At 51.1% G+C, this 27,929-nt stretch overlaps 1 protein-coding gene across 1 annotated transcript; it reads right to left on the bottom strand.

The window, feature by feature from the left end:
• Positions 1–12,014: 12,014 nt before the first annotated feature.
• On the bottom strand, positions 12,015–27,059 carry LBR (lamin B receptor). Its single transcript, XM_059412920.1, has 13 exons — positions 26,858–27,059; positions 25,277–25,480; positions 23,381–23,464; positions 22,908–23,103; positions 21,750–21,946; positions 20,719–20,773; positions 19,444–19,635; positions 18,793–18,896; positions 17,778–17,903; positions 14,983–15,151; positions 13,687–13,767; positions 13,467–13,589; positions 12,015–13,096 (listed from the first exon to the last, which is right to left on the bottom strand). Exons 1-13 carry the CDS (start codon positions 27,020–27,022, stop codon positions 12,936–12,938), a joined length of 1,857 nt encoding a protein of 618 aa, XP_059268903.1. The 5' UTR covers positions 27,023–27,059; the 3' UTR covers positions 12,015–12,935.
• Positions 27,060–27,929: the final 870 nt, after the last annotated feature.

Raw genomic sequence — 27,929 nt, 5'->3', positions numbered from 1 at the left:
TTGTTGTTTTGCTGTTGAGTTAGATGAGGGCTTTCTATGTTTTGGATTTAACCCCTTCTCAGATAGGTGACTTGTGAATATTTTCTCCCATTCTGTACACTGCTTTTCTAGTTTACCAGCTGTTTCCTTTGCTGTGTAGAAGGAATATAATCTCACTTGTTTATTTTAGCTTTTGTTGACTGTGCTCTGATATCTTATCCAAGAAATCATTGCCAAGACCAATGCCAAGGATCTTTTTTCCATATGTTTTCTTCTAGAATATTTATGGTTTCAGATTTCACATTTAAGTCTTTGATCCACTTCTACTTCTGTGAGTGGTATAAGATAGGGATCCTACGTCATTGTCTCGCACGTGGATATCCTGTTTTCCCAGCTTCGTCTGTTGAAGAGACTATCCTTACCCCAGTTTGTGTTCTTAGTACCTTGTCAAGATCAGTTGACCATACATGACTGGGTTTATGTCTGGGCTCTCTATTCTGTTCCACTGGTCTCTATGCCTATTTTTATGCCAGTACTGTTATTATTTTTATTACTACAATGTTGTAATAGAGCTTAACATCAAGAAGAATGATGCCTCCAGCTTTGATCTTCTTTTTTAGAATTTCTTTGGCTATGTGGGGTCTTTTGTAATTCCATAAAATTTTAGGAAACTTTTTCTATTTTTGTGAAAAATGCATTGGGAATTTTAATCAGGATTGTGTTGAATCTGTAGACATTTTCACAATGTTCTTCCAACCCAAGAAGACAGGAAATCTTTCCATTTGTATCTTCCTCAAGGTCTTTCACCAATTTTGTACAGTTTTTAGTGTGTAGATCTTTTACCTCTTTATTCCAATTTAGTCCCAAGCATTTTGTCATTTTTGATGCTATTGAAGATAGGATTGCTTTCTTAATTTCTCTTTCGGATAGTTTGGTGATAGTTTTTTGTTAGTTTGTTGTAGAAATGTGACTAATTTCTCTATTGATTTTATATCCTGCAACTTTGCTGAATTCATTTATTCCAGCAGGTTTTTTAAATCTTTAGGGTTTTCTATATATAAGATGATGTCCTCTGCAGAGACAGTTTTACTTCTTCCTTCTGAATTTGCACACTTTTAATTTCTTTTTCTTGCCTAATTGCTATGGCTAGGGCTTTCTATACTGTGTTGAATAGAAATAGTGAGAGCAGACATCCTTGTCTTGTTCTTGATCCTAGAAGAAAGGCTTTCAACCTTCCACCGTTCAGTATGATGTTACCTATGGGCTTGTCATATGTGGCCCTTATTATGCTGAGGAACATTCTTTCTATACCTAATTTGTTGCAGGGGGGTGTATTTTTATCATGAAAGGTTGTTGAATTCCATCAAATGCTTTTCCTGCAGCTGTCGAAGTGATCATATGATTTTTGTCCTTCATTCTGCTTATGTGGTACATCGCACTGACTGATTTGCATGTGTTGACCCATCCTTGCATCCCGGGGTGAATCCCACTTGATCATGGTTTGTGATCCTCTTAATGTGTTCCTGAATTGCTAGTATTTTGTTAAGGAATCAAACAGGTAGGATTGAGTGTTGGGTGGCTGTGTGTTTAGGACAGAAGCGCATGTAATACACAGGGCACAGAATGGAAAGCTGAAGCTACAGCAGAGAGGAAATGCCCCAGAAAGGCTTTGCAGAACTGGAAGGAGGAGTGGCAGTTCACTAGTGGTGGGTGCGTTTATAGGATTTGGTATAGGGGAAGGCTGGGAGTTGAAATTGCTCACTTCTAATGGCAAGTAAATTAAGCTTCCCAGAGAAAGGGAAAGGGGCAGATCGAAAGACTTGAGATAGAGGAAAGCCTTCAGCCAGGATGGAAACAACAGGTGTTTTGTCCAAAGCACAATTAGGATAATGCTGCTTTCCCCCGGTATTAGTTTCCCATTTCTCGTGTGCCCTCAGCTAGAAAATGGCGCCCTCTACCAAGTTACTTCTCCCTAGAAATTGAGTACATTACCAAAGTTCGCAGATATGTTTCTGATAACCTCAAAGATAAGTCTTTTTTAAAAAAATGCTGTGCCTGTCTCTGAATTCCAACAGAAACATGCCTACATGTCCTGTAAGGCACTGAGTTCCTGGGTTAATGATCTCATCCAGCGAGTGAATTTCTTCAATACTTGGGCCAAAATGGCTTACACCGCGATACATCATCGGTATGCATGAAAACCACTTTGCGTCTCTTCCTTGTCTGGGCTTGGGGCTTCATAGCTTACCACATCATTTCATATGCTTGGTCTTTGGGGTTCTCAGAGCAGCATGAGAAGTTAGCAGAGGGGAGGGGACGGTTGTCTTCAGCTTAGGATGGGGACCTGGACACACAGGGTGCTGGAGGTCCTGTCTGCAGTCCATCCATTCCAAGGGACAGACAGGCCCAGACCTGGTGCCTGTCTCCTTCTGTTACTCTATGCTGTGTCCTGGGAAACTAGCAGGGGGGATGGGAAAGGAAATGAAAATCCATTATGTGTCATTTTTAAACATGTGTAATACATAAATCAAAATCATTTGAACATGAGAGCAGCTGACACTCCTGGAGTGCCTCTCCCACGTCCTCACATAGTTGTCATCAAGGGCCCTGTGACACGCAGGAGGGGCACTATCTTTCATCATCCTAGCTGCAGATGTGAGCAAATGGGGGTACCAGACATTGAGTAGCTGGCCCAGAGATTTGCCCCCAGAAAGTGGGAGTATTGAGATTAGAACCCAGAAAATTGGGTTCCAGAGTCTGTCCAAACTCCCTCTTGTGCCGTGTAACTCTGAGTGCTGGGTCATGTCCTCTTTGAGAAACCAGCAACTCTGGAATAATCCAGATTCCTCGGGGCACAGCCAGGAACACCTGCAGATCAGCACCCCTCATCCCCCAAATCTATGGCTGACTGGCACGTGCAAACCACAGCCTGTCCCCCCTCAAGTGCAGGATTGGGTCCCAAGTAGGGGGAGCTTGAGATGAAAGGGGAAGGCAGGGCCTGGGAGGGACGGTCACAGGAACCCATGTGATGGCCGTGCCCTTGACCTCTCGCCGTGCCCCCCCACACTCTGCCTCCAACAGGTATATGAAATTCGTCACAACCTGGCAGCATTCCACGCCATCATCTGCCCAAGCCCCCAGATACCCTGACACGGAACACCGTGATTTCTTTGAAGGATTTCCTGCAAGATACTGGCTCCCAGCTTTCTTCTTTCCACAAGGTGAGTACGAGAGCCCAGGTGCGTCAGTACCCAGGCCCCCTGCTGCCGGCCTCCACCCTCCTCCCCTCCAGCATGAGAGCCCCAGGGCGGTCTCCCTGCCTCCCCGCAGGCTGAACCCAACCATCCCTGCCAGACCGCCCCTGCACCTTGCAGGGCCCGGAGGCCACTGATCTGTGGGGTCCGAGGCTGACCCCACGTCCCTCTCAGAGGCCGCACCCTCTTATCAGGACTCATGGGGGTGGCCTCCTGCCCATGGGAGGGAGTCGGTGCTTCGGCCATCGTGACTGAGTAACAAACGATGCTGGGTCTCAGGTGCCACACTCAGCAAAGCCTTTGGGCAGGAAAGAGACCTCCCAGCTGACCGCGGCCACCGGTCAGGCGTAATGCAGGCGTAATGGGGAGGGGGGGGGGCACGGGGGCAGTGCCAGCTCTGTCCTCACACCCCGTCGTATCCCAGCATCTGATTCAGCCCCTGACACCTAAAAATCTCTTGGCAAATACTTGGAGGATGATCGTCTCTCCGAGTGAATGTATGTGACCAAAGAAACAAAGGACTACTCCGGGGCGAACAAGGGAGGCTGGAAGCGGAGGTCAGGGAGGGCGACCAGGAGTAGCTTGCTGCCCGCAGGGGACGTCCAGGTGCCAGCGGCCAGGAGGACAGGACTGTGCCCTGTCACGGGCTCGCCAAGAGCCTGGGCCGCTCCGAGGACGTGGGGGACACAGGCTCATCATGTCCTGTGTGCTCGTACGGGCTCCTGCACGTCGCCATCCTCGTGCCCAGGGGAAAGCCACGGCACAGAGACATGAGGTGGTTTTCCCGGTCACACAGCCAGACGCACCCGCAGTGAGCTGGGAACATGGTGGGTCTGACTCGGAAACCCACGGTGTCTCCGCAGCACTGACCTGGGGGCCGCATATTTGTTAGAGCCGAAGGGCCCGATGCGAGAGGGGAAGAGCACACAAGGGAGGTGGAAGGTTCCCACAGCTCGAGCGCAAGCCCCACAGCAGGCAGGCGAACAGTGCAGGAGAAAGCTGGAACAGTGGGCATGGACTGGCTCTGGGGGGCACAGAGCACCCGCAGGGGAGTCTGCGCCCTCCTGTGGCCCCAGGGGCCTCCACCACATCACAGGCCAGGGAGGAGCATGGGTGGGGTCTGCTTGATTCTCCAGGTGGGACTTGGTGGTGGCCTGGAGGGGACCTGGAAAATAGTCCTAGATGGACCCCGAGGGAGCAGAGGGTTTGGAACAGCTCCCAGCTCTCTGGCCCGGACAGCTGGGTGGACACTGATGCCCTTTACTGCAGTCAGGGCACAGGGGAGGAGCAAAGTGATGAGCGGTGAGGCGACAGCCACCTGCAAGACAGAGATGCTGGGGGAAGACTACACAATGGCCAGTGAGAGGCTGGCTGTGCAGGGCTGGAGCTCGGGAGAGACGGGGGTCTCCACCGATGGTGGGGCAGCGACACGGAGCGCTCAGGCCACTGTGGGATGGCTGCGGCCAGCAGTGCAAGGACACTCACGGCCCCGGCCCCCTCTCCTGGAGCCTGCGGAGCTCCAAAAAGCCACGGAGGAGGACAGGAGCCACTCGGGCTGGCCAGTGCAACCCGAGTTACAGGGAATAGTTACAGGGAACTCGAAGAAAGGCTGTCTCAGGCAGGTGGCGGGTGCACAGAGGCCACATGAGGTGCCCAGAGCAGCAAGTAGAGGACACAGGCTGCACAGCAGGGGCTCGACTGCCCAGTGGAGGCATTGCAATTCCCTCTGTGAACACTGGTGTGGGGCAGGGGCATGACAAGAGTCAGAACTAGGATGGAATTCCTGAGGCAGGATGGATTAAACCAGGAGAGGAGCTGGCAGCAAGAACAGGGAAGAGGTGCGGGTAGGAGTGTTGGTACTGAGACGCAGAATGCAATCCCGACTTGACAGAGCAGCACAGAGTAGGTTCTAGGCTTGTGTGAATGGAAAGAAAGTCCAGTGGTTTGGCTTCAGGAATGGGTTGTTCCAGGTTACTACCCTGAGTTACTCTCAGCCTGCCTCCTCATATCCTAGCTCTGTTTCCACTGTCTCGGTCTCATTTTTCCCACCTGCACACAGCATTTCTCATGCAACTGAGGGGAGAAACAGTCACCACAGCTTAGCAGCTCCAGGGAAAACGTGCCTGCCTTTGCAAAGGGCCTGGAAGGCATTTCCTAGGAAAGATGCAGACACCCTCGGGTCTTGTACTCTCCCTGGGACCCAGCTTTGTTGCCAGGGGAATGACATACATCAGTGTCATTCTCCCTAGCCCCTGGGAACCCTTGGGGAGGACACAGCCCCTGATCCCCCCGACTCCCCAGGAACTGGCTGGTGTGTGCTTTTCTCCAAAGCCTTTCTTACTGCTGTGCTTCAAGACTATGGACGGTCCCAAGGAGTCTCTCTAGACACCCTCACCTTTACCCACCACGTGGCCTCGGATGCCACTGACATCAAAGACGAGGAGTTCTCCATAATCATCCAAAAGAACCTCAACATCGTCAGGAGAGCCTTTAAGGTACTGGCACACTTAAAACAGAGTGAGTGTCTGTCTGTCCATCCAGCCCCTCCCTCAGCAGCCCGCCGGTGGCCTTCCCCTGGGCTGGGTGCTCTGCAGGTCCTAAAGGTATGCGCAGATCCTTGTTTTTCCTTTCTTTTTTTCTTTAAGTGAATTTTTATTACTTTTTCCCACTTCTTTTAATGGTAAAATACATAGAATGTAAAACTTCTTAACCCAGTTCTAAGCATACAGTTCTGTGACATGCATGCTCCAAGTCCGTCTCTAGAACTTTCCTCAGTGTGGATCTGTGGAGAAGGTGAGCCAGTTCTCTGCGCTGTCCTCACAAGGACGTTTACCCTACTGGATCCAGACCCCACCCATGTGACTTCTTGTGACCCTAAATACCTCCTAGAGGTCTCATCTCCAAATACAGCCACACTGGGCAATGGGGCTTCACCACGGGGATCAGGGGGCTGGGGGGGTGGACAGGATGTTCAGTCCATAGCGGCACACTTCCTCTGCCAGCGGTCACCCGGGTTGCTCCCACACCATCTGTTGTGGAGAGTGCTTCCGGGAACTTGGGGGTGCAAGTGTTTGAATCCCTGCTCTCGAGTGATTTGGGTGCAAGTCTAGGTGTGAGACTGCGGGACCATTTGGCTAATCCTGTTAGAGCAGCTGAGCCAGTCTGCACTCCCGCCAGTGGCCCACAAGGGTCCCCTGCGCCCCACATCCTCACCAACACATAGTTTTCTGGGTTTTGACAGTAGCCGTCCCGGAGGATGTGAGGTGGTGTCCGCTGTGGTTCTGAGGTGTGTTTCCCCAGTGACAAGTGACGCTGAGCATCCTTCGTGCGCTCCTTAGCCATCCGTGCACCTCCTTTGGAGAAGGTCTAAGTCCTTTGCCTGTTCTTTTGCCACGGGTTTCTGCTGTTGAGTTATAGGAATTCCTTGTGCAGCCTGGACATTAATTTCTTACTGGACATGTGGCTTGTATGTTCCTTGGTCCTGCTCTGCACCTCTCTGCTCCAGGACCGCGTCCTCTGCTGCACGGACGTTGTTCATTGTGACGCAGGTGAAGCTCGATGTGTGTATTATTTCCTGTTACTGCGCTGCGGGTGCCATGGCCAGGAAATTGCCAACAGTGCCAAGTCACAAAGCTTTCTGGCATGTTTTCTTCTGATGAGTTTTATAGTTTAGGTCTTAAGTGGTCTTGGATCCATTTTGAGTTCATGGTCAATATGAACTGTGTGTGCTGAGGCCCGATTTTCCCAGTGCAGTTGGCACCTTACTGGCAAATCATTTGAACATATATGGGTTTGTTTCTGGGTTCTCTGTTCTGTCCCACTGCTCTCCATGTTCATCTTTTGGCCAATAGCAGTTTTGGTTACCGTCACTTTATCATAAGCTTTGAAATCAGAAAGTGTACTCAGTTGTCCTTGAGACTCCTTATGGAATGTAGGGTTGGATTTCTCTATTTCTGCAAAAATACTGGGACTTTGATAGGGATAGCACTGACTCTGTAATCACTGGGCGGTATTGACATGAGTGTGGTCTTCAAATCCATGACCTCCTTGTCTCTTTTGAAAACTGTCCTGTGCACGCTTTCTCTTCTAGACGAATTTGACACTGGGCTTATTATATTTCATTTATGCATAAATTCAGGGGAGAATTGCTACCCGTTTAATATTGAGCCTCTCCATATAGGAACATGGTTTGTCTTTCCCTTTATTCAGGTTCTGTTTCCTTCACACGTCTTAGGAATGTGTGGTTACAGTTTTCCTAAGTGTTTATAATTGTTGCTACTGAAAATAGGATTTTTAACACCCCACGTCTTACTCTGTCGTTAGCTCTCTACCTGGGGTTACTCACGCCTGAGGTTAAGAACACAGCCCTCTGAGACTGCGAAGTCTAAGCCTTCTGACACCAACCTCAAGTTTAGGGTTTCCCAAAATGACCTCAGATAATTTGCTAGAAAGACTCATAGGACTCCAGGAAACACTACCCTTCTAGTTTTATACAGATACAGAGCAGAACTAGCCAAAGGAGGAGACACATGTAGAGGGCAGGCTTTAGGACTGGGAGGGCCCCAGACACAAAGCTCCCATGTCCTCAGCAATGTACTACCCACCCGTGTCAATGTGGAACAACAAGACAGAGTGCGCACCCGAGCTTCGGGGTTCAGAGTTTCCGACTGGGGTTTCACACTGTAGCCGTATTTGACTGAGTCACCGTCGGGCTGATGTCACTTGGCTCAACGTCCCAACCCCGTCTCATGTTCGCTCTTCCGTGGCCGGCCCCCATCCTGAACCATCTCATTAGCATAAACGCTCTGGGGACCAAGCCTGCAGGGTGGTCCCAGGAATCAAATCCGGGGGTCTACAGGTCACCTCCCAGGAACCAGAAAGAAAGGCAAATCAAACTTTTTTTTTTTTAAGATTTTATTTATTTGAGAGAGAGTGGGGAGAGGGGCAGTAGGAGCCGCGGTGGGGTGGGGCTGGAATGGGGAGAAGCAGGCTCCCCACCGAGCAGGGACCCGGTGTGGGACTCGGTCCCAGGACCCTGAGATCACCTGAGCAGAAGGCAGATGCTTGACTGAGCCCCCCAGGTGTCCCTCAAATTCTTTATTATACTTCCTTATACTCATTTCTATTATTTTTTCTTAATTTAAACAGGCCAAGTTTGTCTACTTTATTTCCTTTATCAAATACCAAATTTTGCCTTTATTAACTCTAATGGTGTTTTCTATTTACCTCTTTAGTTCCTTCTTTCGGGGAATTTATTTTACTGCTCTCCTACTAGCTTGTGTTTACTTTCACCGAGGCGCGCCGTACGAGGAACATATGAGTACTCCACTCAGCGCCCCCGCCACGCCGTAAGCAAGTGCGGCTGGCACCCCTCCCTGGCGACGTCCCCACACAGGGGCTCCCTGTTCTGGCTCTTCTCTGCCTCCACTGTGTCTCCAGCTCTGACCCCCTGTGAGCGGGACTGTGCAGTCTAGACCCTCCCGTATCTGGGAGGGAGCCACAGCTCTGCAGGGTCCCAGCGTGTTTGCACACCACCGCCGACCTCACCTGGGGGGAGCAGAGAGCTGTCATCTGTGTAGGCCTGTTGCGATCCGGGCAGCGTGAGTGTTACCGTCAATGTCTTCTGATGGACACCAGTACCAATTTGGCTCAGATACCTGGGACCTCAACTGAGGGCCATGGATGGCCGTATGGCTGTTTCACAGGGGCCATACTGACACACAGAAGCACCGGAAACATATAGGGCTGAGGTGAACAACATCAGCCCTCACGGACCACGAAGGACCGCCATACTCAGAGAACCTGGGAAGACACCCTGGGCTAGGCTGGGCTGGGCAGGAAGCGCTCTGTCCCCTCTGGGACCCTCTGCCAGACAGAGCTGCGGCTGAAGGCAGCATCGCACCAGGGGACCCACTGATGCCATCTCTCTTTGATCTTAGGGAACAGACAGCACACACGTTGGAGTGCACATTTTTGGTTTATTCATCGAGGGGGCAAGGTGGAATCATGAACAGAAAGTTCTAGAAGACTCGCTGCCTCGTGAGCTGTGCTGCAGTTTTCCTGAAATCTACTTCTTGCCAACAAAGGTAACCACCCATGTGCTGATCAGTGAGCCAAGCCTCCAGGCTTTCCCTGGGGGACACCAGCCCCTCCTTCTGGTCCCCACTCCCTCTGGCCTTCCTGGGACGTTTGATGATACACTTCAGACAGCAAACGACATTTAAAATAGCCCAACATACTGAATGTGAATGTCTGAAATAGATGCTACGCCAGCATCCAATGTTGCTTCTCAAGACTATGTTCTGTGCAGTCCTGATGGTCAGTCGGAAAGTTCCAGTCTCTGGCATAACCTGCATACGCAGCCACAGACCCAACCAGAAATGCGTGCAATTTATGACCGTCCCCCAAATCTAACGTGTGGAAGGTGGGAGCTCCTGGTTTGCAATGTGACTATAGGACTTTTTGTTTGTTTTTTTAAGATCTCTACTGACCGAGCACATGCTTCTGAGCAGAGGGATGCTGAGCTCTACACATTCGAATGCCCTGTCTACCAGACACATGAGCGGTCAAGGACTCTGACGACCACTGGCTTCCCGTCGACCTCTCTAACCTCAGTGTATCTACCCACAAGGAGACCTCCTAGTCACTGGGTCACAATGCAGGTTGCGCTCCTGTGTGAGAGGAATGAGAAATAAATGCAGCTACCAAACCACCTCCTGTTTGACTTGCTGGATTCACGTGTTTCGAGACCGTCGCAGGTAGCCAGCACCCTGCATGGGGACATCCGTGTTTGCTGCTCCCCCCTCCCCGGGACCTGCAGGGGGACCCGAACGCCACTCTCTGGGCTCAGCCCCAACCCAGGTGAGCAGGGCTCCCTTTCCCGCACATGGAAAGCTTCACGCCCCACGAGCAACAGTGACCTCTGCGGTTACGCACAATACAAGAGACATGAGGGCTAGTTCTAGGGAATTCATTCCCTGGCTGCACGGAGCCCAAAACAGGACCCTGGCCTGACCGCAGGCCTCCGAGACAGGTGGATCTTTTCAAAGGAGGGGTCCTGGAATGTCCCCAGCCCCAATCCCACTGGAACCCCAACCCCGAGTGGGCAGCACGCTCAGTCACCATCAAAATGTGCTTCTGCCGGCAGGATTCTTATTACCAAGCATGGCGTGGAGCTCAAGTCAGAACTGGGGCCCTCAGGCCACTGCGTCCCACGGGGTGCTGGCAGCAGCTCGGATCTGGGCCAAAGCTGACGAGTGTCACCAGAGCTCACTGTGCCTGGAGCGCACTCCAAAGCCACATCTGTGGCCCCCTTCCCTCAGCAGCGGGCACGTTGGCCAAAGCCACCCCCCGTGCGTGCACAGACGACCAGCGAGCCGCTGCCTCCATGGCGAGGGGACAGCACGGGGCCCACACCCACACCCAGATCCATGCGCGCCGCCAACAGAACAGTAACATCTTACTTTTGTGTCGTCTACGAGCTTGAAGGTAACCATCCAAAAGCCACATAGGCTAGTCAGACACAGCGGTGCCGAAAAGAATGAAGGAGACCTAGTCCCTGTCAGTTAGAAACGAAGAAAACAATAGTTGATCCAATTCACTTGCCTAAGTAGCTTTCGGAATTAAGACAATTTGCTAACCATCCATGAGCTCCGGAAGCTGGGGCCTTTTCTCCCAGCATCCAGGAGTAGAGACCGAGGTGAGATCTTGCCTTCGCTCACGGACACACAAACACCACACAACAGGCTTAGTCTCTCCCGTCCTTAGATGTTTGTGTGGCTCGTACAGGCTCATGAGAGCAGGACCAACTGTGAATGGTTTTGACTGTTTCTCAATTTTCTCAAACAAGGACTAAACACATGGCCACGATCTGGGACCCGAGATCCTCAACTAGGCCCTTCAAGCTCCAGCCTATGGTGAGCCTCGACGCCAAGAGCCGTGGGCCCGTGGGTCCAATTCGCCTTTTGGAGTCCCTGTGGCTCTGGAGGGTGGCGGTGGTCCCCTCGGGGCTCCTGTGTTAGCACCAACAACCCCAGAGTCACAGGCAGGGAAAAGAGGCTCTCGAGTGCAAAGGACAACATCTTTTTTATTTCCAACTTTATTTCCAACTTAAAACTTCATCATAAAATTTGTCAAATGTGTCAAAATCAAAATGAACAACAAATCGTAGCTGAAATCGGGAAAGGCCACACTCTGCTGGCAGAGGCGCTCTTCTCCTTACTGGAGCAAGAATGAAACGTGCTCCTTCCTGCCCCCAGCTCTCTCGGTCAAACGAGCACAGAACACACAGGAACGCTCATTCCGACGCCAGGAGAAAAGCAGAATCCAAAAACTGCCAGCTTACGTCAGTGCGAAAAAACACGGACCACTCCCCCAAAACAAGGTTTCAAGAGCAAAATGACCTGGGGATCACCCTGACTGAGCCAGCCCCACACCGCCTAGAGCCACACAGAAGGGACATGCACACCCATGTATCTTGTATGTAAAACGCATCCTTAAAAACCCAAACACACACATATTAAATTCCCCTATATTTAAGATACTGAGAGTAATTTAACTTTGAACACAAAAATTTCAGCGAATTTGCTACTGTTCCATTTGAGGACAATTAATAATGAGACCCTAACAACTAGAATTCAATAGCTACAGCTGCCTTACACACATGTATTAAACTAAAGGATTTTGAACTCTTGTTCTTCAATGAAGGCCACCCTCCTTTCCAGGGAGCAGCGTCCTGCAGCTCTAGGGGATGGTACAAAATACAGTCTGACCGGCATGACATCAGCAGTAGCAAAACCACAGTTTTATTTCAAAAAGTCAAAAAACATACAAAAATATCAGCCTGAAATGGCAGGTTTTCAAACACCAATCTGTGTAAAAATGTTTAAATAGTGATGTTACTGCAAAAATATATATTCTATTTTTTTCTATGGGCAACAGTTTATAAAGGCAAATGAACAGCTGCGATTGAGGTAGCAAAGCCAAATTCACAAACTTTGGATTAAGAAAAATAACCTTCCTATGTTTTAACAGCATCTTTATACAGCGTTAAATGAATTCTATTGCTTTGCCATTTTTAATCGACATGTATTTTTATAAAACTTAATTTAAAATACTGCAAATGTTTTTGTTAAAAAGATACTTAGTCCTATTTCACATTCAAAATACTGTACAGAAAAATCCGAGGTCCCCATATATTACACGAGAGCTGGGTATTTACATCTTCCAGTTCAGCTCTAGAAGCTGAGGGCAAGCCAGAGGATCCTGACCATCTCTCCCCGCCTCTCCCCAGAAAGCAGTTCATGCAGGACCGGGATCGACACTCAAATCACTTAATTAGGAAAAGGAAATGGATGAAAATCCTCTTCTCTGAATATAACAAAACACAAACGTGCTTCGAGGGTCACGGTTGGTTTCATGTAAGAAATACCACTGACAAAAACCATCACAATTTGAAAAGTCCTCACAACCCATTGACACCTGTGGTATTCTTTCCAGTGCATTTATAAGACTTTTAAGAAAGGAGCATTTCCCATTAGAAAGCCAATTCTAACACCTTCGCCTATTTCCTTCTGTTCACTGCTGTGATTTAGTAACGATAAACCTGGGGAGGTTAAAAGACCACTTGGCTCCATAGTCCCACTGGAGCAGGAGAGTGAGGACCGGCGGAGGCGAGGCAGCAGGGCGGGCGGCAGTGCGTGGCTAGTAGATGTAGGGGATGATGCGGTAGGGCACATGGCGGCGGTACTTCTCCCAGGCCAGGCCATACTTCCTCCGGCAGTGGCGCTCATCACGGGCCTCGCGGTGCACCAGCAGCACGGCAAAGTAGATCACGTAGAAATAGGGCAGAATGTGCTTAAAACCTGCGGAGCACAACAGATGCGTGAGGTAGCTCCCCTGTTTGTCCCCCCAGTCTTCCCAAGTGGACCGTGGGATTGCTCCCTTTCCCCCCATGTTGGGGAAGCCCCTCACCCCCCACACATGGCAGAAGATGGCATCTGCGTGACAGGCTCTCCAGGGCGCAGGGACAGCCGTGCCTTCTCACATGCCCATCCACTCCTGGCCCTCACCGGGTCCTCACGTCAATGCTAACTTCACTCCTCTAAGTGATCGGGTGCAGCGGCTGGTGTGGGGGTGGCTTCCACCAGGGGAGCACACCCCCCGCCCCATGACCCCCCAACTCTGCCCCTAACCCCCAACACGGCACACATGGCGCCCCTATGCAGTGCTCACCACAGGGGAGGGACCACGCCAGGGCCATGATGAGGTCACCCAAGTAATTGGGGTGACGAACGAAGCCCCACCATCCAGAAACTAGAAGATTTTTTCCAGTTGAAGTATGGATGGTTTTTAGATCTAGGTGAAAATAAAAATACATTTATAATAATCTCTACACCAATAGAGACGCAAAATCTTTATGTGAGGAAGATAACAAACATAAACTGATACTTACGTGCAAGCTTTGGGTCACTGGGATTTTTCCGGAATGCATTTTTCTGAGAATTTGCACATCGGAAGATTACATATCCACAAACTGTAATTTTTTAAAACTTTCATGTTAACAATTTAGATCAATATAATCAAATATTTAAAAACATTTGTAACTTCACCTAAAAATGATTTCTTTGCTCTGAGGATGGAATACTTTGAGAGGTTTTGAACTCAATCTCAGAATGTCAAAAGAAAATAACAATCCTGAAATTCCACCACCCACGAGGGGGATGCAAAACCAGCCCACACAGTTACATCACCAATGAAACCAAATACAGCCCAGCCTGTAATCCCATCAAGGCTGCTGTCAGAAGAATCCAGAACACAGGGTGCATCCCCTGGAGCCCAGCACCTGCAAGCCGGAACATGGACGCGGGGGACTCGGAATCAAAGCACAGCTCAGAGCCGGGACCAGGATGGCCTGTGCAGACACCTGCCAAGTCCAGCTGCCGGCTCTATTTCGGGCTTCAAAGGTCTAATGGGCCTTGACATAGCCCAGCCTGTTCACCATGCCGTCCAGCCTCCGGCCAGCGCAGGACACCACGAGCCCACCCAGAAACGAGGCACTCGCCGTCCTGAGCAACACCTGGCCCCAGCGAGCACGGGTCACCAAACCAGTGATGAAATGCAACCAACTCAGGGAATTTCCTCTTCGGCCACGGACACTACTTAGCTGAGTAAAACTTGCTCTATTTGAAGCTCATGCTGCTGTTCCTACCCCACCTCGAGTGCGGGCCTTTACCAAACAGTGGCCTAGAGGAAGAGCCATCCTGATGCGCGTCCACATGGCCGGTGATGCTCCTTTTCTCCCGCTGAGCTGCACCCCGCCCCTCCCACGCTTCCCCACCCGCTCACATGTGAGAGCAAACACCCTACCCTCCAGTGAGCCCTACACTGACTGATGTTCCCCAGAGCGAGTCTGCTCCGCCTTCACCGTGACCTTCCTTGGGCTGTAAGTCCCCGCTAGTGCGCCAGGCCTCACAGTGTCTGACAGCAGGCCGGCCTAGCACACCAGGACCAACCTTCCTGCATTCCAAGGTACCCACCAGAAAAAGCAGGCCTGCAAAGGAAAAACCACCAGAGGACAAAGTATCCATGCTCTCTGCAGGCACAAAAATCTTCTTTACACACATCACGAACTGCTTCCCACCTGAGCTCATCACACCCATTTAAGAGGGCGCATTGGGATGCGGAGATGTCAGAGCACAGAGACTCAGCACAGGATCTTTAACCCGCACAGACTGAAATCAATACTCACGTTTCAGAGCAATAATCAGAGAGGCCATGGGCCAGGATACTTCGTTGGGATGGTGGACGAGATAAAAGGCTTGAAAGCTATAGATGAAGGGAACCCACACTAAGTCTCCAAAAGCCAGCATGAATCCAAACCCATCGTGGGTGATGTCCATGGTTGTCAACAATGCTTCCTGCGAGGAAAGAGTGGGAAAAGCCATTTTTAATGCCCTTTGGGGGATGAAAGTTTCTATGTTTCAGGTATACAAAGTACTGGTTCCTAGTCAAATTCATTCAGCACTAGAGGAGGGCACACCAACCAGAAGGGTTTTAAGGAGCAGGGGAGGGGGGTCTGGTTCCAGGGCACGTGTCCCCCACCTGGTCACTCCACCATCTCCACCTCGGGTCACCCGACCCACTCACTCCACAATGTGGAAATAAAGCATCTTGGAAAGGCCGCAGGTGCTCCTGCCTCTGCCCGGAGCAGCCTCCTCCGACCTCAGCCTACGCCCCCCTCCCCAGCCACCACCCCCAAGCTCCCACCTTCCTGCTCCCCCCTCCTTGACCAGACCAGGTGCTACTCGACGCTGCATCTGCGTGCAGGCTAAAGCTGCTTTCTGCAGCAGGCCACAGGAGGACAGGCAGGGACCTCGAGTGGTCACCTTGCCCCCTAGCACACCGAGCACCTGCTCCGCAGTGTGTGTTCCCGTTGTCTGCAGAAGAATAACATCACCAGCAGCCTTGGCGTCCATTCCACGTGTGCCTGTCTACCTTGCAATCGCGATCTGGCTTTTCCTGTCCACCCTCCACACAGGCCACTTGACCTCCTCCGCGAGCACACACGCTCTCTGTGGGCCTGGTCGGCGTGGGCCTGGTTGTGCAGGCTGGACTCCGATGGGAGACGCCAGTGGGGCCAAAACTCAGGACGCCCTGGGATTCCCCGAAGGAATCCCTATTGACAAAGGACAGGCGGCAAGTGTGCGCGCTGGGGAGGGACCAATGGCCCAGGTTAAAGAAACAAAGCAGTCACTCCAAAGACCGTTTTCCACCAGAAAGACCATGGGACACAAGAATGGGGGTCAGCCAGCTCCTATGCGTGCCAGGTGATTCCAGGACGTGCACCGCTGACCACAGGGGGGTGGGGGCGTGAGTGCCATAGGGAGCGGGCACAAGAGGACCCCAGGAGTCCCGCAGAGATGCCAGGGAACGCTCGCCTGTGTTTCATCCCATTTCTCAGTTCCTTCCAGTCACCCGACCTGGTGAGGCAACCCCCGCCAGGCACCTGACCGCAGCCAGAGGCTAAAGGTGGTCTACACAGAGGCCCGTTCCTCCAGCAGGCTGCAGTGCCCACGAGGCATGGGGACGGCCCCGCCCAATCTCATCCCGGTGTCCCATCCAAATGCTTGACAGCAGACAGCATGTGGCCCAATGTCCAGAACCTAAGAACCCCCAGCCACGTCAACGGGACCAGCACTGCGAGTCAGAAAGCCCCAATCACTGACAAGCTACCAGAAAGCGGGTTGGAGAAAAAAGCCTCTGGGACAATGAAGCAACAAGAAGCCTCGTCCAGTTCAGGTGACTGTTCACCCGCCTCCAAGGGGCCACTCGCCACCTGACAGTGGGAGGCCACGCCCGCCTGACCAAGAGCACCTCTAGGTTTTCTTCTACAGCATGTCGCCCCAGGTGGAGATGCAGACCGCAGGAGGCCACGGGAGCTCCCTGAGGCGCTGGGCCAGCAGCTAAGGCTTCATGGCCTCCGAAGGCTCTAGTGTTCCCGGAGAGATGGCAGATCACTGGAAGACAAACATCGGGCCTGCCGAGTCGCTATGACCATGCTCCAGGTGGCCAGCCTGGCCACCCGACCCCACGGCCCACAGGAGCCAGCCCAGACTCCAGATGCCAACAGACTGGGACGCAAACCCGCTTCAGGACAAAAGGACATCAGCTGCCCATTCTATTTTTAAAACCAAGAGAAAACTCGACTTGGGATCTGGAAACACAGATTACAAAGACACTAGGAAACCAGTAACATAGGGGTCAAACATCAACTTCAAGGCCAATCTGTTCAGCTGAGACGAAGAGTCTTCAAGGGGCAGAAAACACTGACTGCTGCTCAGCGTGAGGGAAGCCACGGGGTTAGGAACCCAGCTGGACTTAAACCAGTTTCCTCCATCATCAGGACTTCTGGCTTCTTATCCATTGGGCCAGAGCTAGTATTTTGCACATTTTGAAACACAGCCATAAAACTTCTATCACCAGGCGCCTGGGTGGTTCAGTAGGTTAAGCCGCTGCCTTGGGCTCAGGTCATGATCTCAGGGTCCTGGGATAGAGTCCCACATCGGGCTCTCTGCTCAGCAGGGAGCCTGCTTCCCTCTCTTTCTCTCTCTCTCTCTGCCTGCCTCTCCATCTACTTGTGATCTCTGTCAAATAAATAAATAAAATCTTTAAAAAAAAAAAAATTAAAAAGAAAAAAGAAAACTTCTATCATCCAGTGTGGAAGAACTAACTGCCTCTTGACGATCCGAAAAGCACTAACCTAATTCAATGATAATCTATTTCCTTTCATTTGACACAGTAGTTAAGAAACTGAGAGCTACTGAGGAACCCGTCCCACTTGCAGATCTTGAATCTGTCATACCCAGGAGCAGCCAAGATACACAGCCGCGCCAGCACGTGCTGCGTACCAGGCGTTAGCGCTCACTGCGTCCGCTCCAGGCTCTGCGCTGCCCTGGGAGGGTGCCGAGGGCTGCGCAAGGGAGGCTGAGCGCTCAGGCAGGCCGCCCACCCGACTCCCGAGGCCTCTGCTCTGAACATAATTACCTCGTTCCAGAGAGCATCCACCACGTACAAGAGCTGGAAACTGTTCACCAAAATCATCGCCAAGGACGGAGCGGCTCGACCCTGTACCTTCATCTCCGCCAAAAGCATCACCAAGTTCACAACCACCTGAAAGAAGAAGAGCAAGTACCGGTTCCGAGGGCCTCCCCAGACCCCTGGCTGCCACCGGGAGAGACGGTCGCCTCACTGCCGAGAGAGCCACAGTCGCCAGTGACCACACAGTAACCTGCAGGGCCGAGACGCCAACACCACACACCAAGATGGGACTTCCCTGGCAGGACACAGGGTCACCTCCATGGTGCTCTTATCAAAAACGCATCTCCAATCAGGAGAAGATGGCGGGCCCTCTACACAGTATGTGACCGGCATGCTACAAGGGGCGAAGTCCCACCAGCCAGGGGAAAACTCCAGAAGACAAAGCCGAGTCACAACCACATGTACTGGAGGCCTGTCAGGCAACAGTCCCAGGACAGAGAAGGCCAAAAGTGGAAAAAGAAGGGAAACCCACAGGTCTGCGGATTCAGCTGAGAATACCGAACTACGGTAACCCCCAACCCTTGAGGCTACGTGCTTGTGCCTCATGTTCACACAGGGGACAAGCAGGGAACGGAAGGGAATCCTGACTCCATTTCTGCAACTCCCCCACAGGTCTAAAATTAGGTCAAAATTCATTTTCTTTTTGAAGAGGAAATATTTTTTTCTTACATGAAATTGGCCTAGACTATCACGTTCCTAAATAAATACACTGACAGAATCAAAATAAAACAAACCCTTAATGTTTCACACCTATAACAAGGGCATCTTAACCACATGGACTCTATCTGCAGGGGAAAAAAACGTCAAATACAGATTTGTAGAAATCTGTGATTGCTCCTAAAAGCAACTATAATTATTCCTAAAAATCCACAGCTTCCTTGAAATGAAATACAGTTTTTTTCCAAATGCAAGATTAATGTGTACTCCTGGACTGAAATTTAATGAGAGGAAGAGGACATACCCATCCGATCAGTCCGGGGCGCAATTCACAAAAGTATTTGAGGTCAAAAGTACCAATCCGAGGATTAAGCTCACGGCCAATGAAGAAATCATAGATGGCGTTTCCTGGAAGGGAAAAGTTCTTACACAAACAGTACAGCCACTGGGAGGTGTATGGCGAGCACAGCCACCTACCCCCAGGGCCCTAGTCCAGTCGCTTGGAGGTCCAGCAGGTAGTGGGCGGGCGGGTGTGCACACCAGTGAGGACGGGGCGTGAGGACCTGACTGGTAGCAGCGAGGCCTCGAGGGCCAGAACTCCTGAGTTTAAGGAACCAGAGCTTTTTTAAAATGTAGACTCACAATTTTCTAAAATAAGCAACTTCATATTTTAAAATATTTGAACACTTTAGGTCAAGAGTCAACCTATTTGTGATCTCTGTGACCTGGCTTGGTCTCTTTAAGGATATTGAACTACTTGAGACCAAAGGAGAAAATCCTAACTTGTGATGCTGAGGTGACTAAAATGCTGGGGACGAGACATAAGTCACGACCACAAAAGGTCTTACTTGTCACTGAGTGACTAAAATAGGAGGAGCATAGGAGGAAAACACCAAATATATTTTTTCCCTTTAAATGTATTCTCCCTTCCTCCCCCTGGCGGTGCGCTGCTCACCAGAGCTGCCAGGGGCCAGGGCAGCCGCGGGGGCACCCGCAGCCCGTATGGCCAGGTAGGTGCTGAGGCCCACGGTGAAGGCGAAGGCAGCCAGCACCAGCTGCAGGAAATGGCGGTAGATGTAGAGCAGCTCCAGGCCCCAGAACACGGCCGCACCAACGGCCGCGGCGGTCAGCAGGAAAGCATAGAACCCTGCACGTGGGGCAACACAGACACGTTAGCGAGGCCGGGGCTCAGCCCGAGGCAGGGAACCTCCTGGCAGAGCCGTGCGCTCACCCAGCTTTCCACCTGCTGGAACACACTTAAGGTCTCCTTGTGCATTATCAACAGTCATTATGTGCTTTTTAAGAGAAAGCTGAAAAGTGCACAGAAATTCACTATTAAAAAGCTGAGAAGGGGGGACTGACTCCTCAGGCAACTCCACTCAGTTGACTGAGTGGCCACCTTCAGCTGAGGTCATGATCTCAGGGTCCTGGGACTGAGCCCCCTGCTCAGCAGGGAGTCTGCTTCTCCCTCCGCCTGTTGCTCCTCCCCTGCTCGTATACTCTCACTCTAGCTCTCCATCAAGTAAAGTCTTCTAAAAATACTATAGAAAAGGTAAAATATAAAAAAGGAGGGAAAGGGACCCAGGGGCCTCTTGGAGCAGTGCCGTGACAGGGCTAAAACAGCGGCCATGGGACGCTCATGGGGAAGAGAGGACCACATTCCAGGCCGGAGCCCTACGAACGCAGCCAAGGGATGTGCAGAGGCCAGTGGCCGCGGCAAAGAGAGGCTGGCTCCCGGGGCAGGAGCAGCCAGGAAGGCCACGCAGGATGGGACCTCCTGGGGCAGGCAGTAACCCCAGAGAATAAAGTACACAAACTAGGGTGATCGCTTCACTTAGTGGTAAGTACTAGCAGGAAAAGCAAACTGGGTGGCAGCAGGAGCACCCGAGGGGCCGTCCCCGCACACGGCACATGGAGCCCACGGGTCAGCGCGAGTCCCGGGGCAGCCAGCAACATGGACACATGCAGGCGCGCAGCACCCACAGGCTCTGAGCAAGCATCAGATCTGAGTGTTAAAAAAAAAAATTAGGAGCACCCAGGTGGCTCAGTGGGTTAAGCCTCTGCCTTCGGCTCAGGTCATGATCTCAGGGTCCTGGGACCGAGCCCCGAATCAGGCTCCCTGCTCAGCGGGGGGCCTGCTTCCTCCTCTCTCTCTGCCTGCCTCTCTGCCTACTTGTGATCTCTGTCTGTCAAATAAATAAATAAATAAAATCTTTGAAAAACAAATAACCATTCAATCTATACTTTAGTCTTCTTCCATCAGTAAGAGGCATTCCTTCCACAACCTGAAAAGAAAAAAAAGGTTTTTTTAATTTGAAGCTTTAAAAAGCACAACACTCTCCCAACATCTAAATCCTAAATTTCACCACCTTTCAGCAGCATAGACAGTGACAGGTGGCAGACATATCAGTGGCACGTCATGTGGGGAACCCTGCGGGGCTGGGTGACACAGACATCTTGGGGAAACTGCTCAGCCAGGGCTGCTGGACCCCCGGCCCCCAGCCCGCGAGCACTGGTTGGCCACGCGCTTGGAAGGCAGCTGCAGGGACACCACAAGCCCATCGTCCTATGGCTGAGGTCCTTGTCTACAGCCGCCCACTCCAAGCCTGGCTACCCTGCCACCCTGCGCCGCGCCGCGCCACATGCAGACTCATCCCACAGACTTAAGTGGTCTTGGTCCACACACACACACACACACACACACACACACATCTACTCAGTCGTCCCATGAACCCTCCATGACCAAGAGCCAGAGAGCGCCCTGCACATGCACTCAGGAAACACACACCTCCCTCAGGTTGAGTTTAAATAACGTCCGCCTGCCCGACGGCAGCCACATCCTACTCCTCAAAATGACTACTCAGCAATGCTGCCTCATGTAGGAGACACCAACATAGTGTCAGTCTGGGGCCGGACTCCTCCTCCCTCTCACTGGCTAGGATAGGGGACCCAGGCCTGGGGGCCACCTCGGTGGCAGCGGAATCCCACTGCAGATTCCCAGCGCCTCCTGTAGGGTCCTTATCTAATAACCACCACCCGCGGCTCTAGCCTGCAAACGCGTGAGAACCGAAACATACGTGCAGATCTATCAAATCTGTAACCGCAGAAACTGCTTTTCTTATTCAACATTACCTAGTGTGAAGGTGGCTTACCTCAGCTAATCTGAATGTGTGTCTGCACTGTAGAGCTTTCCCCTAAAGGTGCCTGAGGTGGGGGGGGGGCGGGGAACCACAGCAGTGTGCCCTCCCAGAGGGAACTTACCTTCCCGATCGGCAGGAGGTAGAACAGAGCCTGAAGAAAAAACCAGAGCAGATAGACCCCGAACACTCTGGTTTCCCACAGATCAGACAAAGCTGGCAACGGAGGCGGGAAATTCAGAAGACGGGGCTCCTTCTGTTTGCACATGAGCAGCAACAGGAAGAGGAAGGCAGGCAAGCCGAGCATGATGAGAAATGCACCTGCAAACACCGGGGACCATTTGAGATTCCAATTTCAGTCCAGTCGATCCACTGCTTTCACTTTTCCGAGGCAGAACCAAAGGCCAGCTAAGCGTCTGACCCTGCTAAGGTACCATCAGCAACGCCTCACCCCTATGGTGCCCGGGGGGCAAGCGCCCACAGGCACAGAGACCAGCGGGGACAACAGTCCCCCTCACAGACCAGGCTTCGTGGTATTTCAAGTCCTGCCACATGGGAGCAGACAGGGCGAGATGCCAGCAACCCAGCCATTGGAACATCTAAAATTCATGAACCTCCTCATAGAAAAGCCAGCAAACACCCTGTCCCCAAGCTTCCAGAACTGGACCAGTGCCCCATGCACAGAGCACACGCAAACACGGGGATGGGGACACTGTCGCTCACAGCCCAGCCAGCCTGGTTACAGCTACGATCCTCCCAGCCACGAAGCCAGGCAGGACTCTGAACCGGTGGGCCCCGAGTGGTTTCCTTTATATGAAATGGCATCATTTTCAAATTACAACCCACTTCAGAACACTGAGCGCTCAAACACCTGAGACCCTGGATGCTCGTGGCCCTGCCGGGCGGCTCAGGCAGCCACCCCTGCCCACGGCCACCGCTGCACTTGGCCTCCGTTGTCCTCCACCTAACCTTCCCACACCAGCCTGCCCTTTACCTGCTGAATTTCTTTGTTCAAACCACAAGCAGGTTGCCTGAAGCTTTCAATACAGCCACTTGGGCACCCTCTCCATTCTAGGACAATCGTCAAAAATGCTCCCACTGCAGCCCTTTGCACCTGCTATGCCTTCTGCCTGGAGGGCTCCTCCCCAGGCTCCCATGGGGCTCACACTCCTGCAAAGGGAGGCCCTCCCTCCCCCACACCGCCCCACAGAGCTCACTGCCACTGCCACCGCCTCGGCCACCGTCACCACCCTCCCAGTGCTAAGCCAGAGCGGTTGCCTACCAGGGACTCCACCGAACTCCAGGGCCTTGGTCTGCGTGGCTGGCTCTTCAGAGGTTTTCCATAATGTAGATCCTTTTGTTGCAACAATGTTTTCTTCCTTAGAATCTATGTCTTTTAATTTGATCTCTTCTCTTCTTGGCCGAAGGCTATACTGTGTAGATATGTAACGACTTTCTTCCGACAAATGGAATTTTTCCTAATTAGAAAATAGGAAATGTTTACAGTCAATAATTATCATTAATGTTACCCCATTAACTGACTCAGCATCTTAATATAGCTGCTCATTAACAAGAAGAAATCTGTTAAATGACATTCAGTCCTAATTTAAGAACAGAATTTTAGAAGAGATTGTAAGATTATGAATTTTAGAAGGGATTGTAAGATTGTAAGATTATGGTATACAGTGTGACTCTCGAAAGAAAGTCACATTTACGAAGAGGTCAAGTGCCAGAGATGAGAAGGACGCCCCGTACCTCAGTGTTTCTGGGGGGCAGGCCATCCCTCTCTGTGCGCTCAGGCTCCCCATTGTATCTGCTGAGGCTGTTCCCAAACGGCTTCTAAGGTGACACAAACCATTATAAACATAAGAATCGTGTTGTATTAAAGAGACCATTGTGACAAAAACTTGCTATTATGAAATCAAACAATAAAATAAACCAAAGATTCCCACAGCTTCAATTCTAAAAGATTTCAACATACTTTTGTTTAAAAAGAAAAGGAATAAAATTGATGAGAATTTCCCAGTCAGAAAGGATTGGGATTTTACAGTATAGCTCTCTACGTGAGATCTTTCATCTTTTAAACGTAGACTGTTACAATGTCATTGTTCAATGGCAGACACTCTAATATATGAGTTAGAGAAAGTAAAAACTGGTCAATCAGTTCCCTGAGTGCTTGGGGACGGGGGAGGGTGGCGCACACACATTCACTGCCTCCAAATAGCCACCAAGGGGAAACTAAGACATGGTGGGTACTCCGGGAGGGTCACCAGCAACCTGCAGACCGCCCCCCGCTGCCTGGTTTCTACAGAGCCCCAAGCTCCCACTGCCTGTGTCCCTCTCCTCAAACCTGCCTCCCCTTTAGGGGGGGAGGGAACGCGTCACCGGACCAAACTGGGGAAGTGGTCCAGGGCTCTGCTGGCAAGGAGCACAGCCAGTCTGTGGCTCTTGGGTCACCAGGACTGTAAGAAAGTCACATTGTAAACACGAACGGGCACTAATGCTAAAAATGGAAAAGTGACAGAAAGGAGTACGCAGCATCTGTTCCTTAACATGTGTCCCCTGACGGGCCCTGAGAGCCGTTAACCGACAGAATATTCAAGCTCCCCAATAATCCTCAAACGCAAGGGAAAGGGGTGAGCTGACAGTATAAGGCAATCAAACTGACCAAAAGAATTACTACTAGAATTCTCCGGATGAGAAAATGGGCATTCACACACTGTGGAGGTTGGCAGAAACCTTGAGGCAATTCAGCCACATGCATCAAAGCCTCAGATCGGCTCCACCATCTGACCTGGAATTCCGCACCTAAGCACCGACGTTCAGGGAACATCAGATGCTGTATAAGAGTATTTGTTTACAACACTGAAAATTCCAAGGAAAAGCGAAATGCCGATCATCAATAAGGGAGCTGATGCTAACAATCACATCACAAGCATATGATTCACGGACAGCCAAACGATTCTATACAGCAAACGATGTACGAAAATATAACTCAGGTTATTCCTAATGTTTTAAAATTTTAAAATCTGACTATAAGACTATGTATCTAAATCCAGTTTTTTAGGATTATTAAAAATCTGCGTGCATTTTACCCAGGAAAGAGATAATATTAAGTGAAGAGAATAAAAGATCATCTTTATTCAGTTCTTTTCCTTCAAAATCATTTCCATTTGGCCTACCACCTGAGACATCCTTGTGCGCGGGCCTGTAGCTCCTGCACAGCGACCTTTCCGAGCTTCAGCTCAGAAAGCAATTCAGTTAAAATTATGATGCCAAGTAATGAGGCCAAGACCAAGGATATGTTTTTGGAAAACACAGTTTCCTTATTTTACACAAGTACTTTTTAAGTTCAACCTACAATCTACATCTACGCCAAATTTAAATTCTGCTTTTTTTAAAGTCCCGATACTAAACTGCCCTCCTGTAACAGAGCGCTCTCTTGCACTGGTGCTCACAAGTATTGGACTTCCCGTTCTCCCAGCGGGTCACACACTCTTCCAGTCATCACCTTAGATGCCACACGTCCCTGCCCCGTCAGCACGACTCACGACTCACTGCGGCCTGAGTAAGCACGCACATGAGGGGGAAGACGGTTTGGGACCGAACCCCCGACACGGTGCAGCCTCCCGAGGGCCCGACTACACGCACCAGCACCAGCGGAGTCAGCTTCACTTCCAGGACTTCCTTCCTCATCTCCTTTATGTCAGCCTGGTGTGAAGCAGAGGCGGATCGACGGGAACTCCTCAGTGGTCGACCAGGGGATCGGGAGCGCGACCTTGACCTACTCCCTCGGCGTCTGGAGGGAGAACTGGACGTCGAGCCACTTTTCCTTTGTCTAAAGGAAGTTAAAGGCTAGAGAGGGACAAGAAGGCACAGAGCTTTAGCACAAGACAGACCTGAAGGAGAAGAGGGTGCAAAACGTGCCCAGTACCATCAACTCCGCGATCACCCCGGGGCCTCAGGGGAGCCAGACGCTGCCATAGTGGCCCACCTCCCACGGGACACGCAAGGCCTTTCTCAGAAGGTCCTGCGCGGAATGGATGTGTCCAAGCCAACTATCTGTGCGCTCTGCCAACGGCACCTCCAAGAGCAGCAGCCCCTGACACCGAGTCAAACTGAGACGAGGGGACAAGTGAACCGCACCCAGCAACATAAACCCTAGCCCCCCAGGGGCACTTGCAATAGCCACCCAGGAGGATCTGGAAAGTGGGGGCGCGGCTGGGCGACTCAGCAACACCTCCTTCTGCCCTCTTCTCTCCCGCCTGATTCTGTGTGGCCCAGCAGCTAGGAAGGGCTTTACTGTTTGTAAATGAGGCCAAACAAAAACAGAAGAAACGTGACCCGTGGGAAATACTTTAAATTCTCACTCCAGTGCCCATTAATAGTTTCATCGGAAAACAGCCACATCCCCTCATGTCCTGACTATCTGAGCTGCTCTCACACTGCAGAAACCAGATGGACCATAACGCCTAAAATCATCACTATCTAGCTTTTGGTTCAAAAGCTTTGCCAACCCCGGGCCAGAATACTCAGACTGTGGTTCAGAGTCTGTGGGTTCAAGAGACTAGACATGTAGAAATCTTCACAGCATTTCGACAATGTGATTTTACACCTGTCGGATCTAACGCTGCAAAGTCGGCTTTTACGGCACATCTGTCTTCCAAGTGTCCGGCAAGTCACTTCTATGGTATTTCACGTAAGCACTTCTAGACCACAGAGCAGATCATTTAAAGCCCGGCCCCCCAACCAGAGAGGCTGAGAAGCCCTGGGCCAGACCTAAATCTAATTACTGTCACTCTCCTGATGAAATCCTCAGTGCTCGCAATGAAGCCCACATCTTTCTGGTTTTGCTCCCGTTAATCCTGAGCTGGCCCTCGCCCCCTGCACACTTGGCTGCCTGTGTCCGCACCCAACTCCCACCCCCGGGCCAAGCTGTGAGTTCTCCCTATTTGGCCTCAGCACCCCCAGTGTTCTCTGCAAGCCCTCCCTGAGACCCCACGCACACCAGCACCACCCACCAAACTTCCCTCACCAAAGGCATGACACGATCATGGAAGTGGGAGCTTCTGGGACAGGATACCATGCCGCACTTGTGTCTCCCCCACCCGAAGCCCAAGTGTGGCCCTGCACCTCCACCTGAGCCAGGCCTGACCTCTGTACGGCTAAAAACGCACCACCAGTCACCTCCCCATCTAGAAACAGACTCTGGCAAAGCAACGGAGCACTTACCTTGATATCATTCTCCTTCAGCTCAAGTTCAGTGCCATCTTTGTACTTGACGGTGTAGAGCTGGGACTGGCTGTCATGGCTCAGAATTTCGACTTCATAGTAAAGCGAACTCCCAGGCCACCGACCTCTCACCACCTCACCATCAGCAAATTTCCTACTTGGCATTTTGAAAAATCAGCCTGAATAGTTAAAAAAAAAAAAAAAAAAACAAGGAGTCACTACATCCACACTCGCATGTGTCTTTCTTCCACAGACTAAACACTAAAATATGTCTTTCCAAAGTGTTTAACTGGCAAAGATTTTAGGACCAGAAGAGGCTCCTAGAGCGGCGGGGAAGGGAGGATGTCTGAGCTCTTACTCCAAAGGGGAGAACAAAGTACCAAGGACAGGAGAAATGGCAGAGTGGGGACGCATGAGGCTGTTGTTTCCGCTAGAGCGTATCTCACCTGGAGTCACTTTACATGGGGCGCTCTTGCCACCGCGGCACCTGCCGGCGACACGAACATGCAGCCGGACAGAAAGGCACCAAGCAGTTTGCACTCTGCAAAATGCTATCACCCGAGGGACCGACTTCTTGCTACTCAACAAGGCACATCACAAAGGACGCATTTCCTGATTTATAAATCTGCACACAGGTCACCCTGCTGAGCCCTGTGACTCTTCATCTCTGGGTTGTGAGTTCAAGCCCCACATTGGGCACAGGGCTTACTTTAAATAGATAGATAAATAAATTTGTATATAGTCTTACAAAGGCTTTAAAACCTTATTTAATTTTGGGGGCGCTTGGGTGGCTCAGTCAGTGAAACATTTGCCTTCAACTCAGGTAATGACCTCAGGGTCCTGGGATGGAGCCCCATATTGAACTTCCTGCTCAGCGGGGAGTCTGGTTCTCACTCCCTCTGCTACTCTCCCTGTTTGTGGTCGCTCTCTCTCACTCACACACACAAATAAAATCTTTAAAAAAAAAAAAAAGCGTTTCATTTTTAACACATTACCTCTATTAAAAACAATAAATTCTAAGGAACCATCCATCTGGGAAAATCAAGGAGGTATAACTAACATTACTATAAGC

The sequence above is a fragment of the Mustela nigripes genome, chromosome 10, assembly GCF_022355385.1.
Source record: "Mustela nigripes isolate SB6536 chromosome 10, MUSNIG.SB6536, whole genome shotgun sequence".
Taxonomy (NCBI): Eukaryota; Metazoa; Chordata; class Mammalia; order Carnivora; family Mustelidae; genus Mustela; species Mustela nigripes.
The sequence above is the reverse complement of the archived record's forward strand: the minus strand, read 5'-3'. Positions and strand labels throughout refer to the sequence as shown.

What these genes read in the sequence shown, in the direction of transcription:
- LBR (XM_059412920.1), bottom strand. Translation starts at nt 27,022, where the DNA reads ATGCCAAGTAGGAAATTTGCTGATGGTGAGGTGGTGAGAGGTCGGTGG. An exon ending in ACCTCCTGCCGATCGGGAAG is followed by an intron (nt 20,774 to 21,749) that starts GTAAGTTCCCTC and finishes TTTTCTTTTCAG; the next exon opens with GTTGTGGAAGGAATGCCTCT. An exon ending in TGGATGCTCTCTGGAACGAG is followed by an intron (nt 15,152 to 17,777) that starts GTAATTATGTTC and finishes CTTTCCTCGCAG; the next exon opens with GAAGCATTGTTGACAACCAT.